The sequence below is a fragment of the Bombyx mori genome, chromosome 22, assembly GCF_030269925.1.
Source record: "Bombyx mori chromosome 22, ASM3026992v2".
Taxonomy (NCBI): Eukaryota; Metazoa; Arthropoda; class Insecta; order Lepidoptera; family Bombycidae; genus Bombyx; species Bombyx mori.
The window spans coordinates 5,663,569-5,683,066 of record NC_085128.1 but is presented as its reverse complement, the minus strand read 5'-3'; the positions used below and the strand labels follow the sequence as shown (position 1 = coordinate 5,683,066).

The window sequence follows — 19,498 nt, the reverse complement described above, 5'->3', positions numbered from 1 at the left end:
TTATTTGTACTACGTAATTCAGTATTTTAGGAGTGTGAGATGAAATTTGATTTCGAATGAGTAGTTTGATGCTTATAAATGAAATTAATAAACAGTTCTCGGTATTTTTCAACGTTATCTAAATTGTAATATATGTATCCCCTCATCTCCTTTTTATCATCGCACCTTCCGCCATCAGAGCAGAGTTCATCTTTATTATCTGGAACCGCTGCGTTCATCGACAGTGCGTTTCCAAAGACCTTTTTTGCCACGTACCATCCGGCTTTGGAATGAACTCCCCTCCACGGAGTTTTCCGAGCGCTATGACATGTCCTTCTTCAAACGAGGCTTGCGGAGAGTACTTTATGGTAGGCAGCGGCTTGGCTCTGCCCCTAGTATTGCTGACGTCCATGAGTGACGGTGACCACTTACCATCAGGTGGGCCGTATGCTCGTCTGCCTACAAAGGCAATAAAAAAAATATGTATGTACATCAGTGTATTTACGGCAAAATGTGTACCTAACATACCTACCTATTTCAATGTTGCAATAGGATTATAATTTTAACCAATAGGCTCGTTTCATGTGATTTGACCCTTCACAGCTTTTCGTCAGAAACAACAGAGATACGGCGCTACTACTACCATCTTATGTGTTTTTGGCGCGAAGCGATCATGTCTGATTTCGAACGCTAAGATTTACAATTTGTTACGATTTAACTGAGACTTCGAATTTATTTATTAACGTTTACATTGTATTCGGTAGCTGCCCTAGCATCAGATGTTCTGCGAGCGTGAATTCTCATAACGAATTAACGTTGATACTACTTATCTCAACATTTCATAATTAATTATAATCGTACCCCATATCTGATAGTCTATCAGCTTTTACAGCACCGTTTTAATTTGTTTTTTTTTAATACGCTTCATTATGTATGTATGTATTTATTTTACCGATTTGAAGACTATTTTGGGAATTTGCACACGCTTTTTACTGGTGGTAGGACCTCTTGTGAGTCCGCACGGGTAGGTACCACCGCCCTACCTATTTCTGTGAAGCAGTATTGTGTTTCGGTTTGAAGGGTGGGACAGCCGTTGTGACTATACTGAGACCTTAGAGCTTATATCTCAAGGTGGGTGGCGCATTTACGTCTATGCTCCAGTAACCACTTAACACCAGGTGGGCTGTGAGCTCGTCCAACCATCTAAGCAATAAAAAAAACACCCATTTAAGGTCCGACGACAGTATAAAAATTTTGTAATCTCGCTTTAATATACTGATTGGTATCAACAGGAAAAAATTCCCAGTTCAATTTGCTATTTAAGCGTGTTTTTTTTTGGGTTGTTTTAAAAAAAAAAAATGATATGATAATTTATATGATATGATAATTTAATATTAAAACAATAATCAAACAAGACAACGCTATATTAAGCATTAATAAAAGCAAATCCTTAACTGTCCCCTTCACACTGATAAGCTAGACCGCGCGAGAGGGAGATGGGCAGACTTTTCATGATGCACATGCAGTGTGACGTCACGCCACGCGCTTATTTACAAACACTACACAAGCGCAACGTGTGAATGTGTTGAATGCGAGCTACATGGTAGGCGGAGTGAGGGATGTTAGGTTTTTTCGTTACGGTATTTCATGATTCGGTCGGCGCTCAAGGCCCGCGATAAAAGCTATGCAATAGCTTAAAAAACATAATATATAGTTTAATAAAATTGTTTGGTGAACGATTTCCGAAATGAAACATGCTCATGCGGTCCTGTGCGGTTGTATTTTTCTCGTCGATACCGCAATGCGCAAGTCACGAGCGGTTATGTAAGCCAGCTGCCGGCCGGCGCCGTCATTATAGGCATTACAGGAACACTGGCGGGCCATTGTCAAGATTGCGGGGTCACCGAGACCTGGAACAACTGCCAATTTCGCAACTATCCCTATAAGCCAATAAATCGCTTGTAAAACAATTGACTAGCGGAGAAATTGAAGGTCTGGTTGCACTTGTCCTTGTTCGTTTAGAATTATAAATTATTTTAATTTTCAAACTTTAATTATTTAACTTTTCATTGTTGACCATCTGAAGGTAAATGAATATCTTCGCTCATAGACTAAGTATGGTTCAATGCTGAGGACTCTTTTCAAAATTGGTTTGATAAAAGATATCGACGCTTGAAAGGCAAACATGACTAAGCGACAATAACTACTTTGTACATAAATGATAGGCAATAACCATATTCGATGCGCAAAAAATATATATTTCTAGGTCTATTAAAATAATTTCAATCCTACAGCTACTAGCTAGATTCTACTACAGCTAGATTCGTTAAAATAAATTTTGTTTTCAGGTATTTCAATTTTAAATTAGTCTACTGTAAAGTTCACGCTTTGTCGCTTAGTCACGTTTGCCTTTCAAGCGTCGATATCGTCTTTTCGCATTAAAAGTGTACAATTTCTAAAAATATTCGAAATTGAGTTAATATGCGGAATCATTTGGTATCATCACCAGTATTTTTCTCATAAATACTGTCAAAAGAGCGTAGTTTAGTTTTAGTTTTTTAGTTTACCTATATTATGAATACTACTAACAAAATTAATACATAATTATATCTTACTTTAAAAGACAGATAATGTAACTGGTAAAAACTAAAAAATAAATGTTGTAAAGATGATTAATATTAAAAATATCATATTGTATGTTAAACCTTTAAAACACTCTCCTGTAAAATTTAGTAAGTTTTGAGATTATACAGTTTTAATACGAGAAGACGATATGTCATAGTGAAAAGGCGCGCAAGCTAATTTTGGAGCTAGATGGTATGTACATATTGGCAAATATGATCTCTTAAATTTCCTATTGTCAATTAATTAGAAAAACTAGGCTTAATCGTCAAGTCGTTTGTTGTGATTCAATCATTCAACACATTCAAACGTCGATAGTTCATTACAATGTAATCAAATCAATTGTCAAACAGCGAAACTCAAACGACAGAATTCGCTGATGAATGCAGACTCCCCTTTATTCTCTGAGCACAGCCGATGATAGGCATCGTGACTTGCTCACGGATATTAATTATGGAAATGATTATGACGACTCATACTGTGCTCAGATGATCACGCTTCCGAAGAATATACAGTATGTTGTATAGTGCTATTTGTTGTAAAATTTTGTTGCATAGAAATAATTAGAATGTATTGATATAAATAGAATTGAGAATGCTTTGATTTCGGTGAAATTACACGATGTAATATCAATGTCTAACCAAGTTTCACAGGAGTATTTTTGAGTTCAGAGATCTATTTTGAAGAAAGACTACAGATTCCTTACTAACTATTTATATAAAATACATCAATTCCCTTGGATCATTGAAACTTTATCCATTTTGATCAAATTTAGTAGTAGCTCTAAGGTATTATAAATATCAGAATTGTATTTTGAGCACGAGATTTAAAATTTTAATTAATAAATTTATTATTGTATTATCGTAAGTAAATAAATGCCTTCTCCGTTTTATATTTCGTTTTTATTCTCATAACTTGTATCATGAAGAAGGTCAATTTATATGCAGCGATGATAAGGTTGAATAAAAATTAGCCACATCTAAAATAATACGCTCAAAGCTTGTTCCAAATGGTTTCTAATAAAAATAAAATGCAGTTAATTTTAATAATTTTACTGTAATCAAATATATTTATCTTGCTTATACAGGTATTTACTGCTAGTATTATCGGAGATATGTATTTGTCACATTAAATCGACACTTCAAGGTATTAGCAGATTTTCATCGTCCACCAATTTATCAATCCATAATGACAAGTGCTCAATACGTATTGTGTTAGTAGTCTACATGCTTATGTTTGAAGAGTGCTAATCCTTATCTCTTATACGTTCATCTCTTTATCCGGATTGTGAGTGTTTTTATTGCAAATTCCTGGTTTGTATAGTAGTGGCTCGTGATAGTAACATGTGACAGATAATAAATAGAACGAGAGACATATCGTAAGATAATGTGGAAGACTGATCTTGATAGCGCTTTTATTTTAACTTACAAACAAGATTTTGGACAAGACACATGTGTGTCGCCTGTATTTGATGCAACTTTCGATGAATATTTAATGCACATACTTGATGGTTTTTTTTTATTTTATTTTTCCTACCTATGCTGATAGCCTTGAGAGGCTATTTCAGCTTCGCCTTAACATGTAAGTGAGCTCACGGGGCAAAAACTGGAGTGTTGCTAACACTGGCCCTAGCAAGTGCAGTGCTTCGCAGAATCTACCACTGGATCATTGCTTAGGTGAGTGGACGAGCTCACAGCCCATCTGGTGTGAAGTGGTTACTGGAGCCCATAGACATCTACATCGTAAATGCGCCAACCACCTTGAGATATCAGTTCTGAGGTCTCAGTATAGTTACAACGGCTGCCCCACCCTTCAAACCGGAACTCATTACTGCTTCACGGCAGAAACAGGCAGGGTGGTGGTACCTACCCGTGCGGACTCAGAAGACGTCCTACCACCAGTAATTACGCAAATTATAATTTTGCAGGTTTCATTTTTATTACACGATGTTATTCCTTCTTTGTTAAGTACGTATTTCGTTAGAAAAATCGACACCCGCCTGCGGGATTCGAACACCGGTGCATCGCTAGATACGAATGCACCGGACGTCTTCTCCTTTAGGCCATGACGACTTCATTTATCGTCGATATGTTTAAATTGCAGACGCGGTAATGATTAATTGAGGCTGTTTGCATTATTTTCAATTTAAGCTTATTGTATCTCAAAAACCGGTTTTGTCGTCTCCGTATGTTAGTTGTACGTGTACTGTGAGCATGAAGTAGCTAGCGCATAGACACAGCTGTCAAGTGAAATGTAGTGGAAACCACGGCGGCAGGTTCTGCGATTGCGCGTACGCAGCCGGCACGGCAAAGAGCGTCGGCGTCTTTGATCCGCGGGATCATATGCGCCGTGACATATCTAAACGGGATATTTTTTTCACGGATCTATGAACTCCATCACGGATCGTGCGTTGCTGTTGCGGTGGCATCAGAGCGCTTGCTGTTGATGTATCGAGTTTAATAAATTACCGAATGATCGGTTGTTATTTGATGATATTCGGTGTGTTAGTCTTATTTTAAGCGCGTAGAGCTTTATTGGGTTCCGTAAGTAGTTCCTGGATAATATAATACACTGAATGTAATTACAGACTTGTTTATTGGGTTAATACTTCGTCACCTCCTATTATTTAATTAGCCAGGTTACTTTTTGACGAACAACGTGAGAAGTGAATGAATATCTCAAACGCTGTCTGCATTAATAATGTCATTCGATAAGATGACATAAAACTGAATCAATAAACAAAAACAAAAGCCCAACTTCCTTCCTAAATACTTGGAAGCGAATCCAAAGGGAGGTCCCATTTAAAACAAATAGAACAATGAAAATTTATTAAAATGCAATAACAATAAAATTCGTGTCCGGACATTATTGATGTTAAGTTATTCTCGAAACGCCACTTAATGAGAAGTGATGGGTTCGTAAGAAAATAAAATAAAAACACAATGTATGTACCCACCCCGGGTTCCAACGAGGTTGTTGCATTGCGTATGCAGGGCGCATGCGCTTGAGACAACATGTCCTGTATGCAAAGAAATTCCTTTCACGGTCTCGTTACAATCGAAAAAATTGTCGAATCACGTCGATTATAATTAGTCATTTTAATTACAATCCACAAAATGTGTTTCGATTAAGTGATATCTTTGGAAGTATGACTTAGCCTAATCAGTCTGTAATACTAAAACCAGTCGCTAGTATAGTTAAAAGAGTCTAGAAACATATTTTCAACAAAACAAATCAGATTTTGTTTGTAATAAAAAAATATATGTTAATACATAAAATAGTAGGTGTAAATAAAACATGAATCATGTCAAAGTAGCATACTTAAAACGGCGTTATCAAAAATCTATAGTCCGAATGAACGTAAGCCATAAATCGATGAGACCCACGAAACGAGGTTTGTACTTGTACAACACTAATTCTAACAGCTTAACTACTTATGTGGCATCTTCTACACGATGACAGCTTCGTGGAACTGGATTTGTGAGCATAAACAAGAATTCAGTTCCTACAATTCGCCAATAAAAATTATGTTAATTATGTAAAGATAAATCAGTCTTATGTCAATATCCTCAGGATATAAAATCGAGAATAGATTTTAGGCAAAATTCTCGAGACCGGACCGGCTTCCCGTCTAAGTTCGACACTCGTTGTTATTCCCTGCGTCGCCTGTCACACGCCACTCGGTAGCACCCATCCGTAATAATAAGAAACGTAATATAAAAGCATTATAATCCAATCATAAGGCAACATGAGGTGTGACCGCCCGCGAGCTCGATTTACCATTCGGAGCGCGCCCGTTTTCATCGTTAAATATTTTTGAATGTACAACACTATAAAGAATTAGTGGTAAATTGTCAGTACAAGACACACACATCGCTGGGAGCTTATTAGATGTACTGGTCGCATTCGATCACTTTCGTCTTCGGCGGTGGTAACTGCATTCTTGTGTTCCGTGATAACTGAAGTTCATTGACACGTTGATAATTAAAACAAAGCGATTACGATCGGATACGCAGAGATGGTTTGTAATAAGGTCCTCTAAAAAAAGTCGATAAAACTATTTTTACAACTAATCGTGTTGTACTTGCGGTATTGTTTAACTAATACCTACATGGCTACAATTCTTGAAGAATTTATTAAGGTAATTAACATCATTATGAATAACAAGTTTACCAACAAAGATTACGACGCGGTAAGCGAGGAAATAGCTTATACAAGATCGCAAGTGATACAAAGTTGTAGGATTTAATTGCAACAGCAATATTTCAGTCGGTTTGCGGTGCGGTAAATACATAAATACTTTAAAAGCAAAGCAGCGTTGCGACGTTAGCGGACACCTAAAATACTCGTCTTCGATACGACGATCAATAAATTAAAATTAATTCGGCGTGCGAACGGCGAGATCCGATACACGATACCGACGCCTACATTTATCATTCGCTAACACGTCGGACATTTCACAGGAGGAACCGGCCGAAGAAACGTGGCCCTTATGACGAGACGCGCAAAGGTCACGCCGATGACGATGATCAAGCACGTAATGATCTATCGCGGGAACAAAGGATAACACATTTAAAGACAATACGCGGAAGGGATAAGTTGGCTTGAGCAGTGGACGCTCTGAAGGCGTCGGTACACGCGCGAGTACGTCGCTCGCATGCGGATGCGGCTGATGTCACGCCGTGCAAATAAACCGTCGCAGACTTGCCGACGCTATCAGCATGGCCTTGACGCGGGAAAGTTCATTTGCTAACCATCATCTTTTAGTCGCGACCAGCTTATATGTTTAGAACATGTAAAACTTACCCTACACCCCTGATGGGAGGGTTACTGTGGTCCTGTATGTAATGCGTCACGCTGTGATCGGCACAAGCGTAAGTTATTACGCATACACCAGTTACGCGGCGGTTTCAACCGAAAGGGGAAATTTTCGCCGCGAGCTGAGGAACACAAAAATGAGGGAAGTCAACTTTCGTATGAACCACGCCCGATGCGTTTGTAAAATATGCGAGGGGCGTGTTAATGGAATCAATGCATTATATTTCGGTCCTTTGAAAACAATTTAGCCAATTTGTGGAGGTTCTAGTGGAAATTTTTAAATGTAACTTTGTTAACTGATTGTATTAGCTTAAGAAACACTATCTTGTAAGGTTCTCTAGAAAAGCTATAAATTTTCGTAAGATATCTCTGTAAATTCACATTGAACACTGTTTTTCTTAATTTTCATTAATAAAGGTTAGTGAGAGATGGCATAAGGTCATTTAATGGTAAGTGGCTATCGTTGCTAGTGAACAACAGTACGAGAACAAATTCAAAGCGCTGCCTTTTGCTATTCTGCTAAAAACTTTTGAATACAGAATCGGATGAATATATGTATGTATGTAAAATATATAAACTCAACATGTGGTTTTTTAAATAATAATAAAATAATAGTAACAAAACTTTGACAAAACCGTTAAAATATGTAAACAAAACGGGCGTTAGTGCATTTTAACAGCACTTGCAGTACCCTGTGGCGATCATGATAAGATCTTGGAATCGCATCTGCCGGGCTGTAGGACGAGGGCAAGGGCTGGGGTTCAATTCCGGTGTTCCGACGCCTCGTTGTGGGAACCTCTAATACATAAATTGGTTTGTGATTTCTTGTTAACGTAGTGAAATTTAATTTGTGAATCATTTTTTTTAGCTTTTGTGATGTATACATTGACGAGTTCGAAATTGGAAATATTTAAAATTTAAATTTGTTTATGTTTTGGGTAGCTTTAGTAAATTATGCCAATCTTAGTTCATTTTTGTCTTTTATTTCCTATTAGTTTTGTAAATAGAAGACATAAAGCTCAATCACGATCAGGGCATAATGATATATAAGCTACGTACGCATCTACTACAATGACCGAAGCATACACAGCCCTCTAATGAATAAAAAGCACCGGTGGCCGGCTGGTACCAAGGTACAATTCTCTGCAGGCTTAGGGATACGCTGCCGAAGGGAGGGTTGTAAGCTGTCGCTTCGAAGCCCCCGTTTTTGTGTGTCGTGGTAGGAGGGCAGGTAGGGCATGTGGCGAGATGGCGCGATAACACGAATTATTCATACGCGTTATCGGCCCGCCATCGCGGAGCTATTGTGAACGCGGCCTAACGCGCGAGGGGTGGCTCCCGGCTGTCGCAGGCGCTGTCAAAACGTTGTTGTGTACTCAGCTTAATGTGACGATATTACAGATTGTTTTAGTTCATAAAGACATAATTATAGTTCATTTTGTCTGACTATCTTAAACGCTGACACGTATACGTATTCTAGATAGTAGCAAAATTCATAAAGCAAATTAATAAATATCTCATGCCTGTTATGTATAAAAAAAAACAACAATTTATTATCTATTGATATTATTGTGTCTATAGTCTATACAATCGAACGTACAGAAGAACGGATTTCTGTTAAAACACAATAAAAGACCAAAAACTTAATTAACATAGTTTCGACATTCGCAAAGTTCATTCCCCCCCACTAGGGCCGTGACTAGATCGAGTACGGGTGCCCTTGTGATAACGATCTGATGTAATCTCAAACTGCGATCGACACCTGGCTCTTGTATGCGGGCTAGTATCGATATATATCGGCACAGTGACGAATCCATTGAAGCGGTATCGATAGTAAGGTCAAGGATATTACGATTTGTTTTAACTAACTGGTATTCAGACGCCTAACACAATAGGCTTAATTAGTAACGAATACGCAAGTGTACCGCCATAATATCTATGATTGCATTGTTATTCTGTAAGTAACTTGTTGTTGTGTAATTGTATAATACTAAAACGTTAGTTCACGTTTAATTACGTCTATACTGCATAAATAGTTTTAATTGCATTAAAAAATATCAATAAGTATTAATTGAAAATATTTTTACGATTTTTAATCTGTTGTGGTGTATTATAATTTTATTATTTCCAACTTTTTTTTTTACCTAACCTGGTAGCGTAAGGGGCTATTCTAGCTACACTCGGTCTGTTAGGTGAGCTCACGGGTTCAACCTGAGTGAATTGCTAACACTAGCCAGCTAAGCAAGAGCAGTGCTTCGCTGAATCTACCACCGGATCAAAATGGCGACCCATTGAGAAGATCCGGCGAGAAACTCAGTCGGTTGATTTTCCAACGTTTTGATAACTTTACAGTTTTCGTGGGACTTTTTTTTTTAAATCTATGTTGATAGGTTTGAGAGGCTATTTGAGCTTCACCCTAACGTGTGTAGGTGAGCTCACGGGGCTCAAACCGGAGTGTTGCTAACACTGACCCTAGCAAGAGCTAGAATCTACCACCGGATCGGAAACGCGACCCACTGAGAAGATCCGGCGAGAAACTCAGTGGGCTCGTGGTACTGACATCGGTTTAGCGACACCGCTACGAAACCGCGAGATTAAACCGTAAAATTATTTTTAATTATACGCCTACGCCTCAATAAAACCGAAGAAAATGCTATCAATAAGTAAGTCTATAAGTGCCGTGGTCTACTGAATAACATGCCCGGTGCTTTCATATTGAGTGATGCGTCTCTTCGCCGTTCAGATGTACCAAAATAGGGTAGGTACATTTCGATGATGAAAGAATAGCATCGAATAAAATGCGCAAATTTAATATATTTACGTGATTAATGTGAACCTCACGATCGTCGGTCAGACAATAGGTGTTTCTGCTTAGCTTGGGATTATTTTATTTTCATTTATGTCGCATTAATATTTTACTACTAATCTATATAGTCTATATTCTATTACGCGAACTACTAGAACGTCTTAAGCCCCTATTTAACCAATATAATATTCGAATTTAATCAAATTGAATTTACATTAAAGTTAAACACTAATAATTAGATACCCACAGCGCTCTACGGGAAATACTTCCGTAACGTACTCCCTGTAGCTGTACCACCGGGAATACGGCATAGGGATGCGCCCTAAGCCTATCCGTCCAATCCACGAACAGAATTACGGCCACTCAAATAACAATCGTCCCGAAAAATAGACGCGCACATATGCTGGCTCTCATTCGTTCATGTAAATAACAATCGTCGAGTGTAGTTTGTGAATTTAAAAGGGGGAAAACGAGTGAGCTGTACTCACATTTGTACTCACGAGTAGAGCGACCGAGCGCATTACTAATGTCACAAAGCAGATGTCACTTCGCTGCCCCGCTATTGTGTAGGCCCTTAATGAAATAAATAAACTCGCTCAATCAAAACGTGTAAACGTACAAAAACATTTTAACGGTGTGTACCATCAAACTGACACGGCTGTGTACATAATTAATGAAATTTCCAGTTGGCCTACTATTTTAATTGGTCGGTGTTGTGTTGCGTTCGTTTTGAAATATTTCGGAAAAGTAAGGTCTTTTGTTCACGGACGCATCCATTGAGACTTGGCCACGGAGCTCCATTATATGTTTATCAAATACCCATTAGAGCTGAGAATATTCATAGACACTATCATGATAAGTGGCTACGAATGAAGATGTCGTGTGAAAAGCCCAGTTGTTAACTACAAATGATATTAATTTCGGAAAGCGCGGCCGAGGTAACCGAACGCGTTCCAAATTCTACATAATGACAATAAGTTTTGATATTTTGTAGCGTTACAATAGAGCCCTGTTATCGGTTTATCTTTGTCGGCCACGAAAATGGCCTCTTAGACGCTTGAACGAATTGAAGATGTTTACGGATTCGTAGAGAGCCTAAGGATGATGATTAAAGGTTTCTTTTGTCCGCAGGTCGAACGTTAAGCGGTAGCAGTGGGCAGGTGTGTCGGCCTCACTTCCATACGCCTCTGCATCCTTGGCTCGAGTCTAAGGCGCTGGGGAGCGGGGCGTGGGGAGGAGGCTTCCAACAAGATGGTTCCTCGGGCGACAAACCGCTGTCACCAGCACAACACCCTCATCCCCATCCTTTGTTTTCATTTCCTCCGACTCCTCCGAAAGACTCGACGCCGGACTCTGTGGCTGCGGCGGCTCTCGGTCAACAGGACTACCAGGCCGCGGTAGCGCATGCCACAGCGATGAGCGTCGCCTTCATGCAGCAACAACAAGAGCTGCCCCTCTGCGGAGACGTCAAACCAATGATGGGCGCGCCGCCTTCCAAACAGCGCGAAGGTGCGCAACCGGACTCTTGCGCCCAGGACACGAGTCAACCCTCCGGGGAATACAACGCTCAGTACAATGCCGCCGGCGGCGACTACTACAACTATCAGGGGAAAGGTTATAGCGGAGCGCAGCAGCAGAACAAGCCGCGACCGAACAAGACGCGAACTAGCGCCGGTGAGCCCACGGGGACCGATCATGATATGCACAGTACTCGCTGCGATGCACACGACACTGTCTCACGAAATACCTACCCGTTTATCCGATCACAGCGGTGCCTCTGCTCAACGTGCCATCGTGGCTTCGTATGGTTCTAAACAGTTCGTAATAGATATAACTTTCGCCTGATGACTAGTTCGATAAAATATTAATTAATTAATGAATCGAAAAGTCTGAAAGCCGGGTTCGATTGCTAATCGCAGTTACGAGACGGCTGCTAAGGTGTGCTCGTGATTACGATTTCACTAAGGGAATTGTCATATCGACTTAGAAATTTGATAGATCAAGAGATATTGTAAATTCATTTAGTATTTCTGAACAGAATTCTGGTAGCTTGGCGGAGCGAGATGTGATCGGATAAACGGAGTTCTTGCACAGAGGTTGTGGCGCCACAGGTTTCCATCTAACAACAATAACACGGTGTGGAGCATCGCGCTTGAATTCACCGTTAACTGATGCTTCATGATTTAACTAATCGTATCGGTGGAGGTTTACTAACTTTACTCTTTTCACAGCGGCGAGCAGCCACTAAAGAAACCGGTCCTCTTAATCGCGATGAAAACGGTTAGGCGAAATTAATTTGAAAGAGTTAAATGGTTTCCAAATCATGTAAGCTTTATCTAAGATGATAGATAAAGAGTAGGAAGTAGATAGGATGCACAATTAGCAAGTCACTGCTCGCGGTGGTGGCTGGCCGCGGCGACTAGCATTGTCTCCCCTCATGTGAACTCACGCGGCCTTTCAGATGTTGACTAAACAAACTCGACGTTTCTCATTATTTAATTGCGACTCCTATTGTCTAAGACTATAATTAGACAAAAGCTTTTAAGTAGATTTCTAATAAATTTACCAAATTAACTTTGTATCAAAGTTACCGTTCTTCATCTCATTTTAAGAAATTAATTTAAGTATAATGCTTTGTGTAACAAATAGAAACACACACGTGTGTATTTTGCATAATTTTGGAATCATTATGTAAAACTCTGTGAATGTTAAAGTAAAATAAAAGTATAAATAGGAGGGCAGAGATTTATGTTCAGACTAAATTCATTATAAACAATAGTGCAAATCTCAGTGGACTGGAGTTACCGTAAATGCATGTTCTAACCTTTATTGGGTATTGTTTCAAATGCTCCGCTCTAAGTTTTCGCAACAATCCACGCCTCACACAATTCATGAAGAATTACTAAACTTGAATGGTAACAAACAATATAAGGTTTTATTTTACATTTATCGAAACTCAAATCATAACTTGAAAATGCCACTTTGGAATATAGCATGAGAGAAGGGTGCGTTTTTCAAACGAAAATCGAATACCGACTCTATGGCTCTGATACCCAGAGTTAAAAGTATAGGTAATCTTTTTAACACGCTTCGTCATTAAGTTTTATAATTTTACGGGAACTGCGATGGCGGGCTATTGTCTCTTTGAATTTGAATGTGAATTTAGGTGATTATAAAGAATGAGTGTTAATGTAACAAAGTTACGGTTGTTATTGTGTTAACCAGATTTTGGGGATAGCTAATTGATAAGTTGAATCATTAAAGAAATTCGTCCACGTCTCTGACATTACACAGAAATCAATTAGATAGAAACGGCAGAACGACATATGGGAGAATGAAGTACTAGATCCTGTAGACCGAATGGTAAACAGTCGACCTCGCCCAAAGCACGTCCGGTGGTAGATTCTGCAAAGCACTGCTCTTGCTAGGGTCAGTGTTAGCAACAGTCCGGTTTGAGCCCCGTGAGCTCACTACACACGTTAGGGTGAGGCTGAAATAGTCTCTCAAGGCTACCAGCATAGGTAGGAAAAAAAAAGAGAATGAAGTAATTATTCCAAAAGTAAATTTTGAAAGAAAATAAATCTGTTGAGAGCAATTATAGACTTGAATAATTACAAACAATGAATGCACTTCCAGAAGCATCTGTTCACAGAAGGGGTATAGTGGATCACTTACCTAAAGATAGTTCGTTCGCTGAATGAAATAATAAACGCTGTAAATTAAGACGTTAAAAGTGCTAAAGTACCCGTTGTTTTCGTCAAGAAAAAACTTGTAGAAACGACTACTACACCATTAAGTAATTAAGCAAAGTAAGAATTATAGAGAATTCAATGAGCGCGATCAGTATCGCTAAATTAATTATATGGTAGCGTAAAAACATACTTAAATTTATAAGTATGAATTGAATAAAAAAATCGGCACCTACATAAAATATTCCTATGAGTACCTAAACCTAAAAGAACAACATAAAATGTAACGCAGATTCTTTTTGTCGGCGTCAACATGTACATATTGTTGATAAGACTTCCAGGTGATAGCTATTTAGTTCATTGCCAGATTAATTTTTGTAGGTAACATTACGACTGGCAGGAAATGTTATTTTGTTTTTTATTTTTAAATAGCGTATTAAAGCCTTTGCTGTTTCCGCGTAGTGAAAGAATCGGATAGATGCGATAGAAATAGGCAGAATATTAGTAAGGCTTGTAAACTACTAGTACTCAAGGTTCCTACCTTAGGAGAAGGACTAAACTATGGATTGATGACTGGAATGCAGTCATTAGCTCCAAGAGCTTAAAATTCATAGGTCCTAAATCTATAGCTAAATATCTAATTTGTCTGAATAAATCTAGCTGTACAGTTTGACGAATATCGGTGAGCTGGACCAGTATTGAGAAAAATCCAAATTTTAAATACAAATTACTGTTAGTTACAATTCTATATCAAATAAGTTACGATTAGCGCAATGCAACGCATCGTTAAGTTATGAAACGAGTTATCTTTAAGTACACCGCGTAAAAACTGCCCCCACCGGTCTGCGGGTTGTTGTACAGTATTCACAAGTAATTGTTAATTACCCGTTGCTGTTTATTAAATTAGACCGAAATTGCTTTAATTTGTCAACATCTGAAATTAACATCGAGGTATTTAGTTTACAAAAGACAGTTTTTATAGTTAAAGACATCAAGATATTTTTTGTATTTTATTTTTTTATTGCTTAGATGGGTGGACGAGCTCACAGCCCATCTGGTGTTTAGTAATTACTGGATACCATAGACATCTACAACGTAAATGCGCCACCCACCTTGAGATATAAGTTCTAAGGTCTCAGTATAGTTACAACGGCTGCCCCACCCTTCTAACCGAAACGCATTACTGCTTCACGGCAGAAATAGGCAGGGCGGTGGTACCTTCCCGTGCAGACTCAGAAGAGGTCCTACCACGAATAGCACAAGAGGTCCTTCCACCAGCTAACTGTACATACTAAGCATTAGACACAATTTTTCACGTGATCAGAAATAAAGTTAGCTCTGTGGCGTTTTTGAAAGGCCTAGCTATGGATAACAGTTCATCTTCCATTGCTGCTGTCTCTGAAAGACAATAACAATGTAGAGGCTAGTCCATGCATCTATCTTAAGGTACGGTAGGTAGAAATATGATTTACATTGGAAGAACGAAGATTCTACGCTTCGAACCCGTGATTTCTTTGCGCAGAAATATCCTACTAACGCAGTGGCTTTAAAACATACTCATGGTAGTAAAAATATCTGAATAGTATTTGGCTTGTCTACTTGCTTCCGAAAATCAAATGAGGGCAATTTAAAATCGACCATTCAAAGTGTTGGATCAGTTTATCTGGTTGAGCTAGTTCCTTGGTGGAGGCATTATGGTAATACGAGGCCGGATGCGGACCATTCCATTGTTGGCAACTGTTCGCTTGACCTCGAGCTGCTATACTGCAAATATAAAAAGTAACACAGACAAGAATTATTAATACACGATTTAGTTTCTCTTGGAATTGCACTATTCACATGTTGACGATTAATAAGTTAACAATAGTAACAAATAATTACATAAAAAGATGAATAGTAGCAAATAATCTTTAAATTGTAAAAAAATATTCCTTTGAAACTTTCAATGACATATAATTAACAGAGCATGTTAATAAAATATTATTTCATTTTTTAATCCATGATACGTTTAAGATTAAAACTAAAATGACTATTATTTCCTTCAGATTTACTACTAGAGTCAAACCAAATATCACTGTTTTCAATAGGATTTCATATAAATTCACTAAATCAGTTTCACAAAAAAATCTTTTAAAATAAAACTCTGTTAATGCATTTCGTTACAAAAACGAGGAATTTAATAATTCAACCGACTAATGACGTAGACAGATCGTGATCTTTCATATTTAGTTATTTGAAAAATGTCAAGCAAAAGGGCACTAATAAACCTACTGTACAACTGATAGCTATTGTTAGATTATACATAATACATACTTGTTTCCATTCAACACTTTCTAAAACAATGTAACGCTCACTGAGCCGTATTCAAATTATTCATTGCTCTGTGTTCTATAATATAATTTGATTGTCATAACGAACGTAAATCATTGTTTCTTATTACATACCTGGTAAAGGTCAAAATGCATTGTTTTACCGGGATTTAAAAAATATTTGTATACCATTCACGTATTGTGTTGCAGAAACCGCGACGTGGCGAGTTGTGCAACCAATTAGATGTATAGTGATGATTCCGATATGGACTGCTGCATTATAAGAGTACAGTTTATATTCTTTGTGAATTACCACAGTTAGATATTGCTTTATTTACAAATGAAATTGCATTATTCATTACCAAATTGCTCGAATAAAGGCGAGTGCGAAATTTACACTTTCATATAACGCGTATTTCGTTGAAATGTTTTGGAGTCTTTCGAAACAAGCTGCTAATGAATATTTTCGTGGCGAGCACACAGACAGTGATTAGGCGTAGTAGAATCCGACACGGTCTGCTCGCTATCGTTCGTTGGGTATACAATTGCATCAATTGAAATTTGCATTTTATAAGGACATCCTTGGTATTAATGTTAATTGCTGAATTAAATAAAGAACAAAACTTGTTGTATTGTTGTATATTGCTTCTATATTTATAGAGGTCAATTCATCTTCATATAAAAACTTCGATTTAAATATACCATTTTTGTACAAAAAAAAAAACATTCTGGCAACATTTTTAAAATTATTTCTAAAGGCAATTTGAATAATAATGGTTTTTATTTTAAATAACTTATATTTTGTAAGCTTTGGATTCACGGTTGCTTCAATTCATTAACGTGCAATTGTTGGTACATTAATTCTTCTCCAAAGATAATTATTGTCCAAAGGTTTTCATTTTGTGCTCATAGCCGAGATCCGTGCACTATCTCTATGATTTAGTCTACTCATGATTAAAAGGGTCTTCTCTTTTTGCGTTGTATATTTGGACTAAGATATAATAACTTAAATTTTTATGAAATTTTTAAAATTTTCTTCGTAGTTGATCATTTTGGAAGTAATCAGCGTGACATTAATAGAGTTATTTACTATTTTAATTACGATGGGTTAAGAAAAAGTTGCAACCGAGTGGCTTCACATCGCCCGTCACAATAATTATATCTTTCAGTATGTTAATAACGAATGCAAATATGAGCTCTGAATGAAGTCAGATCGGGCCGTCGAGTTCGATGCAAATTGGCGCAGGCGCCGTGAAGAAGGCACGAGTTTATTAGGAATAATTTATTTATACAAATCTGAAACGAATAGACCATAAAAACATAAGTATGACATATACCTTCAGTGTATTTAAATGTACTGTAATGTAATGTGTAATGTAATGTAAAATTAAACTAACGTTAGAACATCGGCCACCATTAAAATACGTATTTGCATACCGGCGTGTAATTACAGCGTAATAACAGTGTATGTGGCGTAACAAAGAATAAGTTTTGAGCAATAATTTAATGGTTTGTATGCAAAATAGCCTCACCGTTACGTGTTGATAGGCGGATGCGTCGAGAGCTCGGGAGAGTCGTCACGGTACGCGAGACCGATTAGTCCTTCATTCGTATTACATTATTCTGCATTCGCTTTAATGTAATTATGAAACTCCCGGTCAAAGTCCTCGCCGAATCCGTCGCTTGCGACGAAGGGCTCGATGAGTAAATTAACCCATAGACACAGCCCACTGAGTTTCTCGCCGAATCTTCTCAGTGGGTTGCGTTTCCGATCCGGTGGTAGATTCTGCGAAACACTGCTCTTGCTAGGGCTAGCAACACTCCCAATTTGAGGCCCGTGAGCTCACCTACACGTCAAGCAGAAGCTGAAATAGCCTCTCAAGGCTATCAGCATAGATAGGAAAAACGAAACTAATATTCCACTATGATGGCTAGGACCTCTTGTGAGTCCGCGCGGGTAGGTACCACCGCCCTACCTATTTCTGCCGTGAAGCAGTAATGCGTTTCGGTCTGAAGGGTAGGGCAGCCGTTGTAACTATACTGAGATCTTAGAACTTATATCTCAAGGTGGGTTGCGCATTTACGTTGTAGTTGGGCTCCAGTAACCACTTAACACCAGGTGGGCTGAGAGCTCGTCCATCCATCTAAGCAATAAAAAAAAATAAAAAAATCGCATTTAATTTTTTAACAGAAACATGTCGATGAGAACGACTTTTCTCTATAAGAGTTTGCACTCTCGGCTAATTGAAGCACTGCAGGGGTTAGATGTTTTCCCGTACGGCCGTGTGAAAACTTTCCGAGGTTCTCGACGCGAACCCCGAGTGTGCTCGCCTTGAGACTCTCAAAATATAAAAACCGCCCACTCGGCTCTGTAAATATGGCAGATGAAAATCTTTTATCGCGGTCACGTAGCGCCGTCGCGTCACGAGCGCACGTCACTCCGGGCAATAAAGACCGAGCCGCATTCTAATTTTGAACAAACATTTGTAATCTTTCGCTAAACCATCACTGTATTTCATAGTACAGAGGGAGGGCACTGTTGCTGGCAGCTTACTTTTATAGATAGTACTAAAACATATCTTTATTAGTGGTCGGAATCACGTCTAGTCAAAGAATACTGCGGGTAGTTTGAAAAGAGCTCGCAGTGTGAACGAATTAAAACATTACGATGGAAACCGGATCGGACAATTAAATCGTACGGTAATTAATCAGTGACGCTGTTCTCTGTAATAATAAGTGTAATATCGACATGCGTACGAGGGGGCAGGCGGTTGTAAATCTTATGAAACGTCTCCGCCCGCGGCACCACCGACTTTCACAAACGTATTTACCAATAGAGACGTTACTATTACGCCGAATGACTCTCAAAAACCGGAGACACGATCATAAAACTCCGTGGCTCGTGTAATATCCTGTTATTTTTTCATAATAATCGTTATTGGTGTTTATTTATTACAAAACTTCGGAACAAATTACAGGTTTTATCGATGCAACAAAAAAAAAATACTAAAGGGTTAGAGACCAAAAAGTGAGTCGTCCGGTCGATCGCAATAAGTTTTCGATAAAGTCCGGGCGATTTAATTGCCGGTTTTGATCTGGTTTTACATAAAAAAGATGAATGGCCGCACTGCCTAAAGCCCGTAAAACGTTTTCGGTTCGTTTAACTTATTTTTTTAATATTCGACCACTTTCACTTTCGTCGGGTTGGCTCGCGGTGTTATCCCTCTGCCGTCATTATTTATTCAATGCATCGCTGCTTCTATCAGGGGACTCCG

The 19,498-nt window shown here is 38.5% G+C and overlaps 1 protein-coding gene across 8 annotated transcripts in view; it reads left to right on the top strand.

The window, feature by feature from the left end:
* Positions 1 to 19,498, top strand: part of LOC101744528 (GATA-binding factor C) — a 119,763-nt gene that overhangs the window by 27,126 nt on the left and 73,139 nt on the right. For 5 of the 8 annotated variants that reach the window (XM_004931918.5, XM_021351778.3, XM_062674883.1 and 2 more), the window contains one exon: positions 11,357 to 11,899. In XM_004931918.5, the coding sequence (XP_004931975.1) occupies positions 11,357 to 11,899 (543 nt within the window). The remainder of the gene's footprint in view (positions 1 to 11,356; positions 11,900 to 19,498) is intronic. The other 3 variants (XM_062674886.1, XM_062674885.1, XM_062674884.1) reach the window with 1 other exon arrangement.